Source organism: Aotus nancymaae, unplaced genomic scaffold, assembly GCF_030222135.1.
Source record: "Aotus nancymaae isolate 86718 unplaced genomic scaffold, 86718_ANA_hifiasm-v0.15.2.pri h1tg000016l, whole genome shotgun sequence".
Taxonomy (NCBI): domain Eukaryota; kingdom Metazoa; phylum Chordata; class Mammalia; order Primates; family Aotidae; genus Aotus; species Aotus nancymaae.
Window position 1 is genome coordinate 55,328,117 of NW_026988428.1, and position 22,299 is coordinate 55,350,415.

Below are 22,299 nucleotides of genomic sequence, written 5' to 3' on the forward strand. Positions count from 1 at the left end.
GTAGACATGTAAATACACAAATTATAATGTAGACCATGAGAAAATATATAAATAATTGTCATGGATGAAAAATAATAATGCAGTAACTATTTTGCCTTAGGAGGTCAGTAAAAGCATCTAAGGAAAAGCAATTTTTGAACCGAGTCTTGTGGGAGAAACAATTCACCAGGAAGGTAACATATGAAAACAGAGAGTTTTCCAAGTAGAAAGAATAATACTGTGCCATTCAAAGGCCATCTGGTATGTTCATGAGCATGTGTGAAAAGCTTGGCATCACCAGGGCATTGTGTCCATAGTAGGATGTGTTAATAGAAGACACTAAAGTCACAGTTTGATGCTAGTCTATAGAGATTTTTTTTTTTCCCTAAGAAAAGGAGTTTTGGACTAATTCCTATGTGCAACAGGGCACACATCAATTTCAAAAGTGAGATAAAGAATCCAAGTCGTTTTTCAGGAAAACAAGTCTTGTGGAAGTTGAAAGTAAGTTTAGAAAGAGGTTGAATGTTTGAGATCATATAGGTAACTCTTCTATCTATCTACCCAAGAGAGAAAAAAAAGCTGAAATCAAGAAATGTATGCAGCAGAAACAAATTTAGAAACTAATTAAAAACATGGTAAAAGAAAAGTATATGCTGATGTTACTAAAGCTAAGGTGAATCATTTGTATCCAAACTATAGTAACTTCTAGAATAACAGATCTTAACCTTTTTGGGTTACAGATCTACTTAAGAATCCAGTGGAAACCATAGTGCTACTCTGATATGCTCACATATACAGAATTCTCAATTTGTTTTTAGGAGATCTATAGACCCCAGTTAAGAAATTCTGCTTTAGAGCCCTGTAGTTCAAGGCTACAGTGAGCTATGGTTGTACCACTGAACTCTAGCCAGCATAAACCTGTCTCTAAAAAAATAAAAAATAAAAGAGAATTTCTGTTTTAGATGAAGTTCACTGAGGAAAGAAGTTTGTATCTTAGTCAAATCAATTTCCATAGCATCTAGCATAAAACATGGTACAGCATAGGCAGTTCATTGTTTTTCAGTTAGACTGAATTCTCCATTAAAAATGGAAAATTTTATTAACTATCTGCATCACTGCATCCCCTCATGAAACTACATTATGTATAAATAATTTAATATACTTTTCTCACGCCCATTCTTGAGTATACTTAAAATCATCTTCCCTTTATCTTATTGGCATTGTTCTAGTCATAACTATATTCATCTCTTCAAATGCTTATGTTTGTATTTATGGTACTATCATAGTATTCCTAATTAGATACTTTCTGAGAGAGGACAGTGATGAAAGTATTGAAAGTGGAAAAGGCATAAGAAGTGATGCAATGCCAAATGGAATGTCTGACTTCCTTACCCTGCTGACCTGTGTACTATGCATTTTTCCCGTCTTTTCCTAGTCTAACCTTTGTAAGAGGAATGTAAACAGTTTGATCACTGTACATAACTTACATAAGCTCATAGTAGAAAGGAGAGGGAGGAATGATGGGCAGTAAGATTTAACTCGCCAAGAAAGAGATAATCAGAATACAAAATATGCCTGTGCTCTTGTGAAGCAGCAGCATGCATAATGTTTGTAAGCATGGACTCCAAAGACAGACTGCTTGGTTAAACTCTGGTTTTCCCATGAATTAGCCGATATGCACAAGTTATTTAACCTATCTTTGTCTCAGTTTTCTCATCTGTAAAACAGAAGTAATAATAATACTTCACTGAATTACCGTGAAGGTAAAATGAATTATTATACCTTCAAGAAGTGCTAAAAACACCACTTCTATATGTCTGACATATGAGTTAGCTAAAACACTATTCTTTTTTTCTTTTTTGAGATGGAGTCTCACTCTGTCACCAGGCTGGAGTGCAGTAGTGTGATCTCGGCTCACTGCAACCTCCGCCTCCTAGGCTCAAGTGATTCTCCTGCCTCAGCCTCCCACGTAGCTGGGCTTACAGGAACATACCACCATGCCCAGATAATCTTTGCATTTTTAGTAGAGGCAAGGTTTCACCATCTTGGCCAGGCTGGTCTTGAACTCCTGACCTCAAGTGATCTACCCGCCTTGGCCTCCCAAAGTGCTGGGATTACAGGTGTGAACCACCGTGCCCAGCCTAAAACACTATTCTTGGTGGAAAAACCTTGGCATTATCAAATGCCCAAAGAAATTTTGACCCATGAGGCTGAAATGTTGAATGGTAATATTTAAATCTAACATGAAAATGAAAGTATTGATCTGTTACACAGCTATCAGAAGATATCTGATTCTTCTTCTTGATTTAATTCCACATGCAGTAATTCAAAAACATGAACAAGTGGACATATTTCAGCACTAATTAGATTTATGACAGGCAATAATTTCCTGGAGAAAAAAAAAGATTTAGCAGAATCAGAGATGTTTTTAAAGATAGAAGAATGTAAGATAAAATATATTTTTGTTGGTATAATTCGGGTTCAAATTAACAACACTAACACCCTTAAAGTAGAAAAGGTGGAGTGGTCATAAAAACATGACACCCACCCAAGCAGCCATGGTGAAAATGTGAGGATGCCTTTAACGGCAGGTAAGTGCCCCGCAACCTTCTTAACAGTATGATTCTATGTATTTAAGCTGCTAAGAGGGACCAAAATGACTTATTTGTGTTTGTATGTGCTGTTTAAGCTGCAGCCAGAGATGCTATGCTGCCTTCTTTCCTTTGATCCATGAAGCCCTGGTTTCCTAATCTTTTACAGTGATCTAGACCCCAGGATGAGGGGTCAGAGGATTTACCCTGAGTTGTGTATTCCAGAATAGGATGCAAAAAAAAAAAAAAAAAAATTGCTGAATTAACAAATCAACAGTGTGAATAGGCCTGAGTTATAAATTAGTGTCATCACATTAGAAAACTATAGTCTCTATGAAATATATTCTTCTATGAAATGCCAAGTACTGTTAAGGAATATTATACAATCCAATCTTGGCAAAACAAAAAATAGAAAAACACTGATTTATCATGGTGGAGATGTTCAAACTCTGTTCATTGTAACTATACCAGAAAAAAAAACTTATTAGAAAAAGTATGACATCAAACTTTCATGCTGAATAATTTTAAATATCTTAAACATTATTTTTATATTTTGTATGTTTTTCCCTCTAATTAAATTGTAAGTGTCTCAAATGCAAGAATTCTTGAAAAACACAAAAGAAACAAAAAATAGCATATCTTATGCTCCTTATTGGAACAAATTTACTTTTAAGGAATTCTAAGATGCCAGGGGTAAATCTTGTATATGGGTTATTAAGTAGATGTTAATTATAAAGCAAAGGACTGAGGCCAAATTATTAGAGGAGTAGACTGTCACAAAGTGAGTGTAGGCACAATAAACCATGAGAAACCTACCATTGTATTGTGCTGAGAAGTGGGAGTCCTATGGCCACAAGTCTCTTGCGTCAGCAGAGAAACTGGTTGAAATTCCTCAGAGTGAGGCTTGTTGGGAAAACTCACATGCAAGGGAAGGTGAAAGGCTGGGAGCCCGTCACTCTCCTCTTCTTCCACTTTCTGTCTGCTTGTCACCATGGCTACCTCTCCATCTGCTTCCCCATACGGAGAGGCTGGTCGCTTGGAAGACATCCTGGAAGGAACAAAAGAGGAGAAAATAATGAAACCTCCACATAAATCCTTAATGCCGTCATTGTGTGGTTAGGGGCCATTGTAACAGAAATGCCTTTTTGTGCTAGCAGAGAGCAGGAAACCATCCAAATACCACTGCAAAGCACACACAATCAGAAACAATGGCCAAGCAGGTAGCAACAGAACAGTGCTTGTTTGTTGTGAGAATAATACACTAATATAGCACTCTCTTGTATTCTGGCTTCTTAAACAAGAGAATTCACCTAAGAACACTGCATAATGAAAGACCATTCCATTTTAGAGGAAAGAAAAATACCCATCTAGTTTTACACTCTGATAGACCTTATTGAAGACAGAACATCTATGAATAGCAAATACTGTTGGCAGTTTAAAAGAAGAGAAGCAACTAAAATTTCTTTCATCAAAAAAATAGACTCAATATATAAATGATTGCCATTAAAACAAATTTGCATTTTGTTGAAAGATTACTGTAAAATGTAGAAGTATTGGTTATAAGCAAAACTCAGAGCAACTGACAAAAAGTTTAATATTTGTTTAAAGCTTATTAAGGATTGAATCAATTTTATAATCACTGTTAATCTTAAAACATTTGAGAATTTTCTTTCCCTCACCTCCCCAAACTACCCAATTTTGGCATTAGTTATAATAACAAAGTTGCGAGGCAGCAAAAAAGGTGAGAATATTAAAATAATTCAATTCCACTTTCACAACTCCATGAATGATTTAGATGTGAATAATTCTGACTTATTTATCCTTAGAATACTTAAATAAAAGAAAAAAAATCCAAAGAAGGATATTTTATTTTGATGAGCTAAAGCCTACATGAAAATCAGCTTAGATAACTGAACAAGAATTAAACATTTTCTTTGTACCTGAGACTGATTAAGAATATTATTAGAGGTTAAATATATGTGGCAAATATTTTAAATAGAAAATTCCTTTTCCTTTCATTAAAATATTTATATAGAAATAAAATCAAGTTAAAATATTTAATTTAAAAAACTTTCTGGTAGTATTTACAACTTAATCTGACCCTGAAAAAGCTGTTTGTTTTTTTTGTTCAACAAACAAAGAGTGTTTACAAAATCATTCATTCTTATTCTAGACCAGTGAGATGGGAGGCAGGGAAGTATTTACTAACTACTGCAACACTTTCTTCATATAGATCACTGATTTTTAAATTTAATGTGTGTTCCCCCAAATGCCGCTAATCATTGTTGAATAATATTATTTTTAGAGTTAGAAGTTTCAAAACAAAAAATGCATTCAAGTACTGAAGATATTGTATTAAAAATAATAGGACAAGAGAAAAAAATAAGGACTTTAGAATCAGACAAATAAGATTTAAAATACTGATTCTATCACTTATTAGCTGTGAGACATAATTTCTCTATCTCAACTTACTCATCTTTAAGGTGAAAAATATCTACCTGGTAAGACTTTTTGAAAATGGACTATGCACCCTTTGAAAAATAACTAGTGTATTATTTAACACAGAATACACACTCGATAAATAACCCCTGTTTATTTAACAAGCTTAAGCTACAGTGTGACTCACCCACACTCAAAAAATAAAAACACTCAAACATTAGGAAAACAGATCGCTTACTAAAGGGTTTAACTATAAAATCCACATAAAATACAAAGTTTCCCATTAGAGAAATGCTCCCTGCCTAGCAATACTTAGCAGTAAACTGACCAAATGTAACAGCAAGTATTCAAAACAAAATCTTAATAGTACAGGTGTTGATCAGCCAAAGAAAGAGATAAAGAGGAGGAAATAGGGGAAGCTACCATGTCAGCACTGTCTAAAGGAGAAGTAGATTTGGATACCAAAGTTCAAGTAATTTTAACTATTTCCAATCCCATGACCACAGCCTATTCCAAGTATATTCTAAGTATGGAGAAGTATATGAGGGACTAGAATTAACAGAGTTAGAATAGTTCTAGTTTCACTGGCAATACCATATCGCACACTAAACTGATATATTACTAAACATAACAACCCATGAACACTAGAGATATTTAATTCCCACTGTTCTGATTCCATGTTCTATAGACAAACTTCTGATTCTCATACAAAGAGTTTGCGGACAGAACAGACTTAAAATATTTAAGGTCTTTGTGAAGTGATTTATTAAACTAATAAAGAAACTTTTAATTATTTCTTAGTTTCACATGTAGCTTGACTATAAGGAGCTTATGCCTTTGTTATACAAACCTTAGCATTTGTGGTCTATGTGGGCATTATCATTCTTACTGGAATTAATACATTGGTATTCTGGTGTCTGTCTCAGCCTCACGTGCAGTCTCTCAATGTCTAAAACCTCTAGTCTCTTAACAAGAGCCAGTTTCTGGGTCATCAAAACAGAAAGCAAGATCAGCTAGCCATTCGTAAGTTCATACAATTCTATGATCTTCAGAACCATGACTTTTCTGTTGATTTCTATCTTATTAATATCATTATTAACATCAATTATGAAAACTGAAAGTCCAAAAGTAGACATAGGTAGTTAAGGTAGACAGATAGACATTGACAGATTTTTTTCAAAACTTCTAGTTATTTCAGAAGCTAAATTAACTTTCTATTTAACTGGGTAAGTATTCTCCATATAAAGCATTCTAGGGAGCAAAAAGGTTAAGTTTTATAACACTGAACATGAAAGAGTTATGGTGCCAGAAGGCAACTGATCCTGGAATGTCACATATCTTATGCTTATTTCAATTCCATTTTCAGAGTTTTATGGAATGTTCTTAATGCCCTGAACTTGAAAGTATTTTTAATTTAATTCAGGTAAAAGATTTCTTAAGATTTGTTAAATTATTATAACAAAAACAATCATGGTTATATTTCAATTATAGGATACTAAGTCAGAAAAGTAAACTATATAACAAATTACATATAGAGATGTCAATCTGTTGGTTGTATTATTCATGTTTACTATGACCCGCAGTACTTCTAAAAAATATTGACAACAAAATCACCAATAACATTAGGTTCTAAATTTTTGTCCATGTACCAAAGTCTTTCATCTTGGACAGAAAAAAAGCCTCATTAAGAAGGCACCACAAATGTCCACATATTGTTCTTCTGGGATATATAGTTTACACTACATGACTTACACTAACTATGTATCTGTATTGCAGTAACAATCTGAGTATCTAGGCTGGTGTATGCTTTTACATATCCTTCAGACATGATTTTTGTCACTTCTGTGATGCTAGGCTTACCAACGAACAAAACTCAGACTTCAAAGAAACTGACATAAGACAGACAAATGTAATCTAATGTGAAACTGCCTTGGGGAGCTACGATGACATAACACTGGTCTTAACTCACTTTGTGGTTAAAAGAAAAAAAAATCTTGATAGAACTGACATCTAATTTTAAGACACAAGTAAAATCTTCCAAGTCATCAGCAACTAGTTGATGATCATCTACCATGTGTAAGACACTTATATAATGGGAATAAAAAACCTATTTTTCAGCCTCTGGTTAAAGCAGCATATGAGCTGGTTGAGAATATTTTAAATAAAAGGATAAACACGAATGAAAGACAGTTCAGTCTAAATGCCAGATGACATTATAGCTAAGTATTTGAGTGCTTCTTGAGGACCAGAGCATCCTTAAATGCTGCACGGAATGGTTGAACCAGTTGGCTTTCAAGGAAAAAGAATAAATACATGCTATACAATAAACAGAGAGGGAACTTTACATAGAAAGTAATGATAAAAGCAAAGATGCAGAGATGCTTTTAGAAAGTATTATATAAAATTAGGGTCCAAGCTTACTCGAAAAAAGAGACTGAGGAATATGGATCAAATCCCATGTGTAGATTGTGACACTCCTGAAATTGCTGAGTTACATGAACAAAACAAGAAACATCCTCCCTTGTAAAAAACAACTTGATTTTGAAAGGAAGGTGTCTCCTTCCCTTCATTTCCCCTTGTAGCATTCTGCACAATCAAGCTACTCTTGATAAATGTGACAGTAAATGTAAAACTACTGAGGTCTTTTGCTCTTGGTTGATGGCTCTCCATGTGCCTTATAATCGCTCTGCAAGTAGGATATCCCAAATGTGTTCAGACATGGACAGCAAACTTAGAGGTAGGGTAGAAGGTGTAAGACTGAAACAGAAAAATAAAGTAGTGGTTCTAAACCTTTCGCTGGACACTGGAATTACCTGGAGAGGTTTTAAAAATATTGATCCCTGAGTTTTACCCTTAGAAAAACCCTTAGAATGCTAGGCGTGGTGGCTCACGCCTGTGATCCCAGCACTTTGGGAGGCTGAGATGGGCAGATCACGAGGTCAGAGGTTTGAGACCAGCCCGACCAACATGGTGAAACCCCGTCTCTACTAAAAATACAAAAATTAGCCGAGCATGGTGCCACATGCCTGTAATCCCAGCTACTCGGGAGGCTGAGGCAGGAGAATTGCTTAAACCCAAGAGTCAGAGGTTACAGTGAGCAGAGAGTACGCCACTGTACTCCAGCCTGAGCGACAAAGCAAGACTCCATCTCAAACAAACAAACAAAAAAAGAAATTCCCTTAGAAATTCTGATGTTACTGGTTCTGAAGGGTGACTAGGTATCAGAAATTTTTAAAGCTCCCCACTGATTTTAATATGCAGTCAATGTTGCAAACAATGGGTGTAGTAAAAATAATGCACCCCCAAACCAAGATGTCCAGGTCTTAATACCTTACATGTCAAAAGGGACTTTGCCTGTGTAATTAAGTATTTTGAAATGAGGAGGTATTTTAAATATTGTTGGTAGGTCCAAAGTAATCATATACACCCTTATAAGAGGGAAAAGAAAAGTCAGAGTCAGAGGAAGAGACTAGATGATACTATGCTACTGGCTTTGAAGATGGAAGATGAGGCCATGAGCCAAAGAATGCTGACAGCCTCTTGAAGCTAGAAAATGCAATGGAAAAATCCTTTCCTAGAGCCTCTAGAAGAAATGTGCCCTGCCAACACCTTGATTTTAGGACTTTTGACTTCCAAAACTGTAAAAGAATACATTTGTATTTTTTAAGCCATGTTTGTCATAAGTTGTTATAACAGGTGTGTGTGTGTGTGCATGTGTGCGCGTGCGCCATTGATTTAAGCACATGATTTTCATGGTTGGTATTTTAATCAATCTGGAATTCTCCTACCCTAGACATATACTTGCCTTCTTCCTCTCTTCATTTAGTTTTCTGCTCAAACATTATTTCCTCAGTAAGGCCTTCCTTGGTCATTCCTCCTAAACCTGCACTCCGATCCTATTCTTAGTCCTTATGCATTTTGTTCACAGCCTTTATAATCACTTGACATATTTTATACTTATTTGTTTATGGTCAATCTCCCCTACTATAAGATCTACATAGGCAGACTATGTTTTTGTTCACAGCTACTTGCCCAGTACTTAGAACTTTTCTGAAAATAATAGTCTTCCAGTATATATGCAACATGAATAGCTACTAACTAAAACCAGTAACCCTCCGATTATGCCCTACCTATGTATAGCTTTAAGATTTAATCTTAAAGGACAACTATGCTTCAAATATGTCTCAGTATTGTCAGAAATAATAGAGGTCAGTAATACTATCCTTCTTTTTAAATAATTTCAGCATAAAGGAATTGGTAAGCTCTAATAATGTTTTTTAAAAGCTTGTGAAAAACAGTATAGCTCTGATTAAAAATATATTTAACATGTAAGTAAAAGACTATAAGAGTTAAATAAATTTACCAATAAACACTACATAGTTAATTATTAATAGTTATTACTGAGGTATCACCTACTTAGTGCTAAAAACTTTAAAAAACTTCTTTTTAGGATATGTTCTTTGGTACAATTCTTCTAGAAAATGACAACATGTACAGAGTTAAAGATATTATGTATTTGGAACAATATAAAATGAAAGACTCAGAATAGGGATTACTTTCCTTATACAGTAGATTCTTTTTTAAAGTTTCTTTCTTTAAATATTTTAACCTTTGACTAGATAATACACAAATTAAAATCCTAGGACGCAGTGCCTTCTACTGGTTGTTCTTCCGAATAATATTATTTATCTTAAAGTTTGCAGTTATATATAAAATATTGCAAAAATAAGTATCTAGAAAGATGAAACTCAAATTCCAGTTTTGCTACAAAGCCATCCCTTCTTACCACCATGGCAGAAGCAACAATGTCCAATCTCAAACCACATTGTCAACTCTTCTCAGTAGCATACATAAAAACATTAATCATTATATGTAAACTTTTTTTTTTTATTAGTATGTACACTATCTGCAACTACAACAGAAGCATGTGGAAAATAAGAATGTTATTTTTAATTTCTTCAGCTCCCATGCCATGTAACATGTCTTTCAAGTAAAATTTTTGCAAGTACAGTTCTGTTTTTGACCACTTCACTTTATGTTGCCAAAATTAATGTGAAGGATGTGACTTTATGTGTATGATAAAGGCCTTTCCAAATTGCTCTGCATTTGTTTTCCCAAATATTCTAATCCTCTACACCAAATGAGATACAATTAATAATAGGGCAGTATAATTCCTAGAACATAGTTGGCAACGTATTTCTTTTATGAATGAATCAATAAATTGAATGAGTCCCTATTTTGTGACAATCAAGTTACCTTTGTGTCATGAATAAAACAGGCAACTTGGATATGACGATTCTTCTGCTTCACCTTTAAGGAAGTTACAGTTTAGATGGAAACAGGAGATATATACCTACTCATCCATTTATCCATTCGTTCATTCATTAGTGGAAAATCATTTAGTGAAAGATACTATGTGCCCAATAGACAGCAACATAATTAATAAATCAAGAAAGAATATTGAAAGGTACATCCCTTTTTAAAAATATGAGTGCTACAGGAAATAGACAGATAATAGATGGTATCTCACTAATGGGAAAATGCTTCCCAGAAAATACAAGAATTCAACAGGATAATGAAGAATGGATCAGACACACAGGACTGGATATGGTTGCTAACCCTTTTCTTCTAGCACTTTGGGAGATCAAGGCAGGAAGATTCCTTGAACCCCAGAGATCAACAGCAGCCTGGGCAAAACAGGGAGATTCTGTCTGTAGAAAAAATTTCAAAAATTAGTTGGGCATGATGGCCTGTGCCTGTAGTCCTAGTAACTCAGGAGGCTGAGGTGGGAGAATTGCTTGCGCCCAGGAGAGCAAGGCTGCAGTGAGCTATGATGGTGGCCCTGCATTGCAGGCTGGGCAACAAAGTGAGGCCCTGTCTCAAAAAAAAATTTATTTTAATTAAAAATATTTAATAAAATGCATCTTCTTAAGGGAACACTGAATATGGATATGCAAAGTAAAAGAAAAATTGGCAAGTCAAAGAGAATAATACTTTTCTGGAAGTTATGTGCCTTAAGTTTTTCTAGCAGCAAGAGTATTTGTTCAGGACATTTACATTTACTTATCTGGTTCCTTTTGTAATTAAGGTTGTTGTGAAAAGGCTAATCAGTATTAGAAATTAAACTTTACTGTGTATTAAAGATTCTTTCACAATAGAATGTTACTTATCCAATACAGCAAATCAAAACAGAAATTGAGCTTGAATAGAAAGGTTTTAATTCAAATGAATGAAACAACAGACACATATCTGATGCACAAACAGAATTACATAAACTTAGCATATCACGTTTTTAAGAAAGAAACATCAATTTCATTACTCTTATCTATGAATTTCAATTATTATTATGATATCTTATAGTTCATACTTTCCCTCTTACATGTTTTGAACATCTTTATTTTTCTAAGTTCAGAGTTTACTCTGTGAGCATTCCATGTAAATTTTTATAACCAAGTCTGTCATATGTAATATTCAAAAGCCTTTTAAATAGAAAATTTATTTATGGTAAACATGCAGTCTTTCAAACTTTTATACCATTTTTCTTTTCTTTTCTCTAAATCCTCTTTGCCATCAGTTTCTGATATAGAACATGTCAATCTCCATACTTCTCTACCCATTTCTTCCCACATACAAAGACCTCATTCATTACATTGTTATTTAGAGGCATGAAAAAGTTCATCAGGTCCTGGCATAAAATATAAATTGAAGTAGAAACACAGATTTCATAGACATATAAAAACAGACAACATAGAATAAAAAAGATAAACTTCCTTGTAATCCTTACTATATATTTCACCAGAGTAGAGATCAACAAAATTTACCATAATGTGTAAATCTAAAATCAAAACTAATTTTTGAGCTACATTTACTTATGAATAAATCAGTATTCTGTTGTTAAATGTAATCTGAGTTTATATAAAATATACATTACAGAAGTTTAAACTGTATTTAAAAACATGTTCATCAAAAAGGTGGTCACCAACAACTTTTGAAGTGATCTTCACCAAAGTTGCCCTGTGTTTACCTTGCCACATGTTTAGTTTCTGAGATGTTCTCCACATTGAGATCAAGTACTTCATTACACCTTTCCTTCTTTCTGATAAGAAGATCATCACTTTTCACTTGTTCACCACCTTTTTGCTCTTCTCTTTGCTAGCATCACTACTTTTACCAAATACCTTTTCCCAGCCTCTTTCATGCCACTAAAGTCAGAGATGGAGGAGAGGGTAAGATGAGCAAAACAATGTAAAGGTACAGGTTTCTACCAGGAAATAGTATAAAATAAAATAATAATAATAATAATAATAAACCATTGAAGATAGACAAGGAAAGGATCAGAAATAGAATTTGAGTCTTGTAATTATCTGAAAGAAATGAGTGATTCTTTACTATTAGTTGAACACAGGATATTTTAAAAGTTTTTAAAATAATGTACCTAAAATAAGCAGGAAAACTCACTAGAAAACGTCCATTTTTGTTTTGTTAACTACTGTTCTATCCTTTTCTAAACAGGGAGACAAACATTTAAGAACAGCTCTTGGAAGCCAAATTCCATCCTACAGTGATTCAGAATTCATAATTCAGTTCCTCCTTTATGCTTTCTTTTCTTACTGTTTCACTTATAACTGTAAATCACTAAAATTTTATTTCAATATTAGACTTTGTCTTATCGTCTGGAGACCCCCAGAAAACATTCTAGTAAGAAGACTGTTTTATTATGAGTAACATAATAGTTGGGCCATGGAGTCAAAATTTATCTAAACAATTATATTTGCCAGCTAAAATGTCTGTTTCATTACATTATTTTGATATTAATCCACACTTACTATGTGTCTAAAACAAGAGTAGTCCGCATAAATGAAAAGGAAGAAAAAACATTTAATCAAACTCCACTGAAATCATTTTATATTGTTAAATCTTGGAAAAGATTAATTAGAGTTAATTGTGATAAATATAACAAAACTGAAGGAAAACGAGTTTAGGGGAACTTGTATGACTCCTATGTACAAATTCACTTTCATTAAGAAGAGACAGTAGATTTTTTAACATAATTCTATATTGTTTTGAAAAAATTATCAATACTTTTCTCATGATTTACAAGAAAGAGTATGGCAATAAGCAGGTTCTACTTAAAAATTTGCCTAATTTAATCATTAAAAATTACAATGATTTTATTTCCTTCTAAAACAGAAACACCTTTATTTGAGATATCAAACATTTGATCATAGAATCTCTCTAATCATCAAAGATACTACATTTCAACCAAGTCACCTTGAAGAAAAATAATAGAAATGATTAAGACTTTTATGTATTGAAGAGAAATTTCTTTTAAGTTGCAGATAAAATGACCAAATGCATAGGTTTGGGAGAAAACAACATAAGTCCATAAAGAGCATTTTGTTGTAAATTATTTAATTCATGTATTGTTATACATTTCCTGTTAATTGCAAACTGAAAAATATGTTTAACCTTCAGCCATCTACAAGTTAAAAATATCAAAGTCCTTTTGTTCTGATTATCTATAAATTACTTAGAATAATCTAGCATTAAGATCTGTGATTCTAGAACTTCTTATTTATACTTAGAAAATGTATACTTTTTAAGGCAATAAAAAGCTTTTTCCATTTGAGCATGGGTTTGCCTTTCTGACAGCTCTAAGTCCACAGGATGTGGAGAGATGATTTAAATTTTACATCAAAATTGTGACTGCACTAGACTTTTTTCCTCCTTCTCAAGGGAGGCATTGTTCTTGCCTTTCCATAACCAGGCGTGACAGCGCCAGACTGGAGTCATACGGCTGGTCTCTGAGTCAGCGTGAAAGTGCTCACCTCCTGAGTTTCCCCAGATGCTCAGCTCCTTGTGTGTCTGAAAGCTAAGCAGAGTAGCCACATATCCCATTCCTGGGACAGACACAGGAATGAGGGGAAGAATCTAGGGTTTAGTAAAAACTATCTCTTCTGGTATAGGTTGTAAAAATCTTTTATTAATAATTTGAAGTACAGAAAAACCAAAGCCCCGTGTTTAACATAAGTACAATTTTTCTGACCCAAAAGTTCAGAGAATTGATTAACAAATTGATTAATGAGTAATAGCGTGCTTCCGGGTTAAGGAAATAAAGAAAGTATTAAAAATCAGAAGCCTTTTGGATTTTCCTGAGACATATGGTTGCCATATGTATAAATTTTAGGTTATGGACAGCCAAATAGACAGCAAAAAAATACTGTGTAAAATTCTTACCCATTCTCAATATCTCTAATAAGGTATCTTTAAAAATTATCTGCAGATTCCCTGCTACCGGGACATTCTTTTCTATTGTCTATCAGAACAATTGCTAGTGAAAAGGAATTAATTCCATTTCTATTGTTCTATCCTGGAATAAACCTGTCAGGTCTAAGTTTGGGAGGTGGCTGTGTCTTGTTTATATATGCAACCATGTGTGTGCACGTGTGTACGTGTGCACACATGCATGCAGAAAGAGAAAGAAAGAGGAATTAGAAGAAGAGGAGGAAGAGGACGAGGAGAAGGGCAAGCAGAAGAAAGAGAAACTTTAATATCTGATGATATGCTAATGAACATTAATATTCTTTTTTTTTTATGGAACCCCTCCATTAAGGATTGGACCATACCACCTTAATTTAATCATGATTGATGCTAACAACATTCAATACTACATAATTCAAAACTATTTGGTTGAAAGTTTTGTATATTTCAAAGAAAAAAATAAAGAAGTAGAAAAAAACTCCTTCCAATTTGTTAACCCACGAAAAGGAAAGCCAAATGATATGTAATTCCTAAATATTACTACTACTAATCTCTTAGTAATACCAGTCAATTTTTTCATGTTATCCTTATGAGGATGTATTAACGTCTACATAGGATCACAAATGCGTATGTGGGAATGTTTGTAATAATGTGTGAAAACAGTTCACCATATTCACCATACTTATCATGGAAGAAGATGGATTTTCATTCATGGATAACACTGGTCAGGTGAGGTGCATAAGCAAAAAAAAATTGTTTTGATAGGAAAGAATAACTATTCAGGCTTAATAATACTGAGACCTCTATAAAAATATTATTTCACCTGTTTTAATGACTTGGTCATTTTGACCCTTTTAGGACTTTACAGTATTGCAATGGCAGAACTGCAAATAGGGAATAAAATTTTATTTTCTAAAATAAAATCCTTATTTACTGATTTGGAGCATCATTCCCTGACTTCTTATCTGGGATTCTTCCTGTTAAAGTGTCCATCCCCACTCCTGCTCTCTCCCTCCCGTCTCACATTACTGGCTAAGTCTAAATAAATAGCAAATTGTCCCATAATCAAAAGTGACTTATTCTTAGCATGGCGTATGTCTTGAAATAAAATCTGTGGCATGTTTAATTTATTTAGGATCTAATAATGATGACAAAAATAATTAAGTAACCAGTCTAGTTTTAATTTCTTTTGTTTTCAAAGGTCATTGTGAAATCAAGCAAGTTAAGCCGTCTAAAGAAAACCTCTAGAGAATGCTTCCTCACTAGCAGAAATGAGAAAGGAGGCCCACAGCTAAAATGAGTACTGAACATCAGCATCAGATTTGTTGAAAACTGACTGTCTAAGTAGTCCAATGAAGAGAAATATTATGACCCCCTACCCTCTTTGGAATCCAAATAACCCTGACAAGGAATAGTTTATATATTGCTAAATTCTGGCCAATTTAGGGGGCTCATTCTTTCTTTCCATGCCCCATACAGACTTGGTTACAGCCTGTTTCTACAGCAGCTGTTGAAAATGTACAAAGTAAAAAATATTTATGTTATATTCAAAATAGACAGCAAGGAACGTATATACAGTGCACAAATCTTTCCTCAAACAACAGCTTCTGATGTGAGAGACAGGCATACTAGACAAAGATAAATTTTCCGAACTTCCCAGCAAAAATAAAGAATTTGCCATCCTAATTAGGAAAAGTCCAAAAGTAAGGGTGCAGTGCCAGAGACGATGAGCATCTATCAACCCAAACTCCAAAACAGCAGGATGCAGTTATGGTTGATGTTATAAGAACGCTGAGCCTCTTCATTGGCTCCTTTCATGCCAAAGCTCCTTTGCTTGGATGAATATGAATTAAATCCATAAGCCTTCCTATTTTTCTAGCTTGACCTCTAAACTCATTTTATGTCTTAACTGTTTATCTTCTTTTCCCATTAATCTTTCTGGTTTTAGCACATGCCCTGTTGTTTTTAGAAAAAAAAAAGTTTAAAAGTATGGTTCATACTGCCACTGTGGGCAAGTTAGGAATGCTAGCCCCCAAAATAAAAAATTCAAAGGTTATGGCATATACTGTAGAGAAGAAAATCATCAAACTCCAGCAATGGTATGACAAGTATGAACACACAATAAGATACCAGTACAAGATTTGCACTGTATTTCAAACAGGGCTAACAGTAATATTACTATTAAGTTCCCATTTGTTCATACTTTAAAAGTATGTCATAGAGATAAGCCTTTTGAAATAAACAGATTTTCCTATATGCTCTCTCATTTCAATCATTTCTATGCCTTGACACAAACAATGGAGATGTTTTCTGCAACACTATAATATGAATATCTAATTTTAGATAGTAATATAACTGAGTTCATTCCCATCATTTGTTAGAATATAGCAAATTTACTGATTAACACAATTTACCCATATCACCACAAAATCTGTCAGTACAAAAATTAAAACAAAAATTTAAAAAGTATTCACCTTACAAAACTGTAAAAGAAAAACTTAATCAAATAAAAGAAAAACCTTCAAGCTGGAATCTTGCACTTCAATACAGTATTTAACATTTACCATTTACCATTTTATAGGTACTCAGTCTGCCATCTTTTCTGCTGTTCTCTACTGTTTCTCCCAAAGCTTAACAAAGGCCCAGCTGTATAAACCAGTCCTGTCAAAGAACATAGTTAAGGGATGGATAAAACAGGGAGGGGTGTCTAACATGCTGACCACTGTCTGAGCTTATGAGGATAAAGGAGCCTTGATGGAGAAAAGTAATCATCCATTGCTGTTTTCTTTTTTTTTAACCTCATTACCACATGCTAGAACATTTTTTTTTCCACTACCCAAACACCCTCATTCCAATCCTCGACAACTGAAAGACCTTTGTGTTCCAAAGGGGACCGAATCCTCCCCAACCTCTCCTTCCATCCTCTTTTTTTTTGTTTTTTGTTGCTGGCAAGTTTATGGAGGCATGATCATTTAAAGACTTCTCAAATACTGGTTTCCTCTCCATCACACCATCCACACACAGTTCCCTGAAAACATTTTTAAAGGCTGTATAAACTTACTTGCTTTGAATTCCTTTTTACTAAAATATTATCAACAACTTTTGATTTCAACACAGTTATTTACGCTAAGGACTCTAGAAAATGATACATGCCTTTAAAATATATTAAAGCATATATAATAGAGGTAGAATGAGTGCTGAAATCTAGGATATATAGCTTCAATTTTAAAGAATGTGTTTGTTGTAGAATACATATTTCAAAGGGAGTTGGCTAAGTGTGTAGCAACTGTGAGATATGATTCTGAAATTTAAAAAAACGTTAGGCTAAGCTAATTAATCCTTTCAAAATCCTAGCTCTCATGTGTCCAAGAACATCAAACCATGGAGAAGATTTTCCGCAGATTTAAATATGCATTTCCTATTTTCAAGTTTGTCATTCTTACATTCTATGCTGACATTATTTATAAAGGACTGAAGCCTAATCCCCACAAAGATAGCTACCATAACTGCATTGGTTAGTAAGCAAAATACAATAAATGCCCAAGGAAATCCCTGGGCAAGAACCACCAGATCTATATGGAGAGAGCTGTATCATCTGTAAAGTTACTTCTATTTCAGGGTGTCTTTTGAGGTTGGGACAAATATTTGAACATTATTAAATCCTCTATTTATCCAAAGACTGCTGCAGCTGCAGTGTCTTCTTCATACTGTCCTGTCAGTGACCTAAAGGGATTATCCTTTTTTAGATGGGGTAAAATGGGATTTCTTCCTCAATCTGTATATTTTTCTATTAAACACGAAATGTATATTTATAACATAAAACATAGTCTCCTCAGAGTAAACTATTATCTATAGTTGCTTTCAGATCAACCTCTTCCCAATATTCATGGCTGCTTTAGGTACAATAGCAACAGCTACTCTCATTCCAACTTGCTTCATGTAGTAGTCCACTTTCATAAGTAATTGAGTAGTTATCTCCTAGTATTTTTTTCTTATGAAACAGATTTTTTTATATCAAAGTATATAAAAAATACCTGCCAATGTCATATTCAAATCATAATACAGAAGTGAAATACAAAAGAAAAACAAAAAATATTTCATTGCAAAAGGGAACAATGTTTAAACTCACTTCCTTACTGTCATAAACTTCTCATCTTGCCTCTCCTTAAAGTACTTACTTAGCTTTCCAAAAATACATGTGGATAATCTATCCAATACTTACAAAACCCAACAAAATGTTATTTTGAAAAATAAAACTAAACCACTAAAGATGACACCATTCTGTGACATCTCAAGATATGCTAAAAATATTAATATTAATCATTCTAATACTAATTAAAATGATCATGAAATATAAGCCAAATTTCCTGAATTTCAATATATTTCCCAGAGAGTCTATTTTGTGTATATTATAGTGTGTCTTGATGTTAACAAACTTACAGAAATGAACAGGAGAACCTTAAATCTGCTCAAACTTGTTCTGTTTTTCTTCCATATCTTTGCATTTTTGTTACCATAAATGACTTACTAATAATAAACTATAATGATTAAAACCTCTCTGGAAGTGTTTTCCAAAATAATATAAACCTTTTGTTCCTTATAGTTCCTTGCAGAGCAGTAAGAACAATAATGTGAGAGAGACCTAAAGATAAGTTCTAGAACGTATTCATGAACTTTGGCTTCAGAGTGATTTGAATGACTCCCACTAATTACACATTGATATATGCCATGACTGTGCTAGATGCTTTACATGTATTATTTCTGGTCACCAAAACAACCCATTATTGGACCACAGACATAAATGTAAGAGCTAAAACCATAAATCACTTAGAAGGAAGCACAGAAGGTTAGGTAATGGTTTGCTAGATTTGACACTACACACACAAGTAACAACAACAACAACAAAAAAAACAGATAATTGGACTTCATTAAAAACTTTTGCACTGAATACGATGCTAACAATAAAGTGAAAAGACAGCCCAAAGAATGGGAGAAAATACTTGCAAATCATATATCTGGTATGAGAATTGCATCCAGAATTTATAAATAATCCTAACAATCTATATATAAATATATATATCTGTATATATATATATATACATGGAACTATTGTACAAAACTTACAATAAAAAGACAATCCATTTTTAAAATGAGAAAAGGATATGAATATACATTTCCCCCAAGAAGACATATAAATGGTCAATAAGCACATAAGAAGATGCTCAAAAGCATTAGTCACCAGGGAAATGTAAACGAAACCACAACAAGATGTCACTGCACATCCACTAAAATGGCTAAAATAAAAAGGACAGACAATAACAAATGTCGGAGAAGATGTGGAGAAACTGGAACCATCAAAAATTGCTGTTAGGAATGTAAAATAGCACAGTCACTTTCAAAAACAGTTTGCAGTTTCTAAAGAGTTACTATATGACCGAGAAATTCCCCTCCTTGGTAAATACCAAAGAAAATTGAAAACATATGTTCATGCAAAAACTTGTACACAAAGGTGCATAACAGCATTATTCATAATAGCCAAAAAGTGGAAACAGGCCAAGTTTCTGTTAAATGATGAATGAAAAAACAATACGTAGCATATCCATACAATGGAACATGATTCAATAATAAAAATGAAGTATTTATATATGCTACAAAACCGATGAACCTTGAAAACATTATGCTAAGTGAAAGAAGCCATTCACAAAGGACTACATATTCTAAAATTCCATTTATATGCAACATGCAGAATAGAAAAATCTGTATAGAAAGTAGATTGGTGGTTGTCTTGTGTAGGGCGTGGGGTGGGGAGGGGAAATAGGGAACAACTGCTAAAAGTTACTAGATGTCTTTTAGAGTAACGAAAATATTCTAAAATTAGATTGTGGTGATGGTTGCACAATTCTGAAAATACTAAAATCCACTGACTCATACAGTAAATGGGTAAATTTTATGGTACTGAATTATATTTCAATAAAGCAATATGTTTTACAACTACAAAACACACATTGTCGCCTCCATTCTACTGATAGAAACTAGCTCAGAGATACTACATAAGATAATAAAAGTCTCACAGTTAGAAAGTAGCTGAACTAGAATTTGGAGCTAGACTTGCTCCAAATATTATCACATTTTCATTATTAATTAAAAGTCAAATATAAGATATTTTTATGAAAAAATACAGGCTTTAAATTGGATTTTACTCAAAGAATAAAAAACAGATTTCTCATTTCTACTGCTTTTATTTGACTACAAGCTTTTATTGAATATTGTTGTTAGATCTACCTTAGGTACATGTTTTTCTTTTCCTAACTTTTTTTAAGTTCTTTTTTTAGCTCCTTCTCTCTTTGTCACATCATCTTTTTACACCCTGATAAACAAATATTTGATGACTGTTCTAAAAGAAGGTACTGAATAGATTGACAATTCATTACTAATTCTTACATAGAACAGACACTACCCTGTTTACTAATTTCTTCATTGAAATGCTTAGAAAAGATAATATGGGTTATCTTATTACCCAATAGTTTAGTCTAGAGTGGTCTGACCCAGCATTTCATCCTTGTTAACACAGGTAAAGCTTTGGAAGGGTAACTCAAGTCTTCAGTTTATCACAGAAAACTTCTAAAGAAATTAAAACCTTTGTAAAAAACTTCCGGAATAATCTCTAAAATAATGATTATTAACTGTTAATATCTGTTCCCTCCATCTCCAGAGCCCTAAATTCATTTCCTATGAAATCAACTATTGTTGCTGTTCACTGTATAATGAAGTCTTACATTCTTTTTTAAACATTACAGAGGGGAACTAAAACGGGTAAGTTGATGGTTTTCTAAATTCATTTTTCATAGTAGTTTTACAAATACATTTTTACTGTTAAAAAAATAAAACATTATCCTCAATTAATATCCCATTATATATTCCATGATGCTTTCCACTTATGATAGTAGTTGGAATTAATTTAGGGCAATGCAACACAGGCTTAATTAAATAGACATTGATTTGCCAGAACAAGTAACTTCAAACTAATTTAGAAATCAGGACTTCCTTGAGGTATATCTAGAAGCAAATGTTTCGATTTTTATTTCCTTAAAAATAATTTCATCTCTATCATGATGGAGGAGAAAAAAGTGAATTAGAGGGAAGAGGCACTGACAAATATTTGAGTAATACCAATAACAACAAAATATGTAAATATAAGCACTGAAGCAAAAGAGCTTACTGATTCCCAAGGATCTGGATATTTAAAAAATCAATTACTAGTCTCATTATTAATTAAAATAGTTGTTTTAAAGTCTATACTAGTAGCTCATATTTATTCATTTTTTATATTCTTTCAAATTTAGCTTAACTTTTTTTTACTATAGTAAGGTACTTGAAAATTCTAGACAAAAATACAATATCTCACATTTCTGATTTTTCTTTCCATTACTGAAACTCATCTAATAGACATTTAATCCAGAAGAAACTTTCTAACCAAAATAAAAGCAAATTTACTATTGGATTGTAGACTCTGAAGCAAAAGCAGTATTACTCATTTTTCAATATAATGAAGGACCTAACATAAAGCATAATAAATCAAAGTAGAGGCATGAAGGCAATGTCTAAGACCATGACCTTTGGTTAGACACACCTAGCCTGAGTCTTAGCTGTAGTCCTTTCCTACCGCTGTGACCTTGATCATGTTACTTAACCTCTCTGAGTCTGTTTTCTCTTTATAGGAAATGTAAATAGTACATTATTTATGGATGTTTAGGGAAGTAAATGAGTACATATAGAAACATGTAGCACCAAACCAAACACTATACATACTTAATAAACACTACCTATCATTATTGCTGTTGTCATTTGAAATTGAATTGAATCTCATTTTAACCACTTAGCTGTAAACCATAGTTAAGGTTAGGATAGGACACAATCTAATTAGCAATGAAAAGCCATCTGTGTTTAATATACTTGGACCTTTGAAAAGGAGTCAAGAGTTATTTTAATATTTTTATACAGCCAAAAATTTTATTTCTGAATTTAAAAA

The 22,299-nt window shown here is 33.2% G+C and overlaps 1 protein-coding gene across 10 annotated transcripts in view; it reads right to left on the reverse strand.

Annotated features, from left to right (window-relative positions):
- SOX5 (SRY-box transcription factor 5) overlaps nucleotides 1-22,299 on the reverse strand; it is a 1,022,042-nt gene that overhangs the window by 357,275 nt on the left and 642,468 nt on the right. For 8 of the 10 annotated variants that reach the window (XM_064377351.1, XM_012457140.3, XM_064377349.1 and 5 more), the window contains one exon: nucleotides 3,387-3,618. In XM_064377351.1, coding sequence (XP_064233421.1) covers nucleotides 3,387-3,617 — 231 coding nt within the window. In that variant the 5' untranslated portion in view covers nucleotide 3,618. The remainder of the gene's footprint in view (nucleotides 1-3,386; nucleotides 3,619-22,299) is intronic. The other 2 variants (XM_012457148.2, XM_012457147.3) reach the window with 1 other exon arrangement.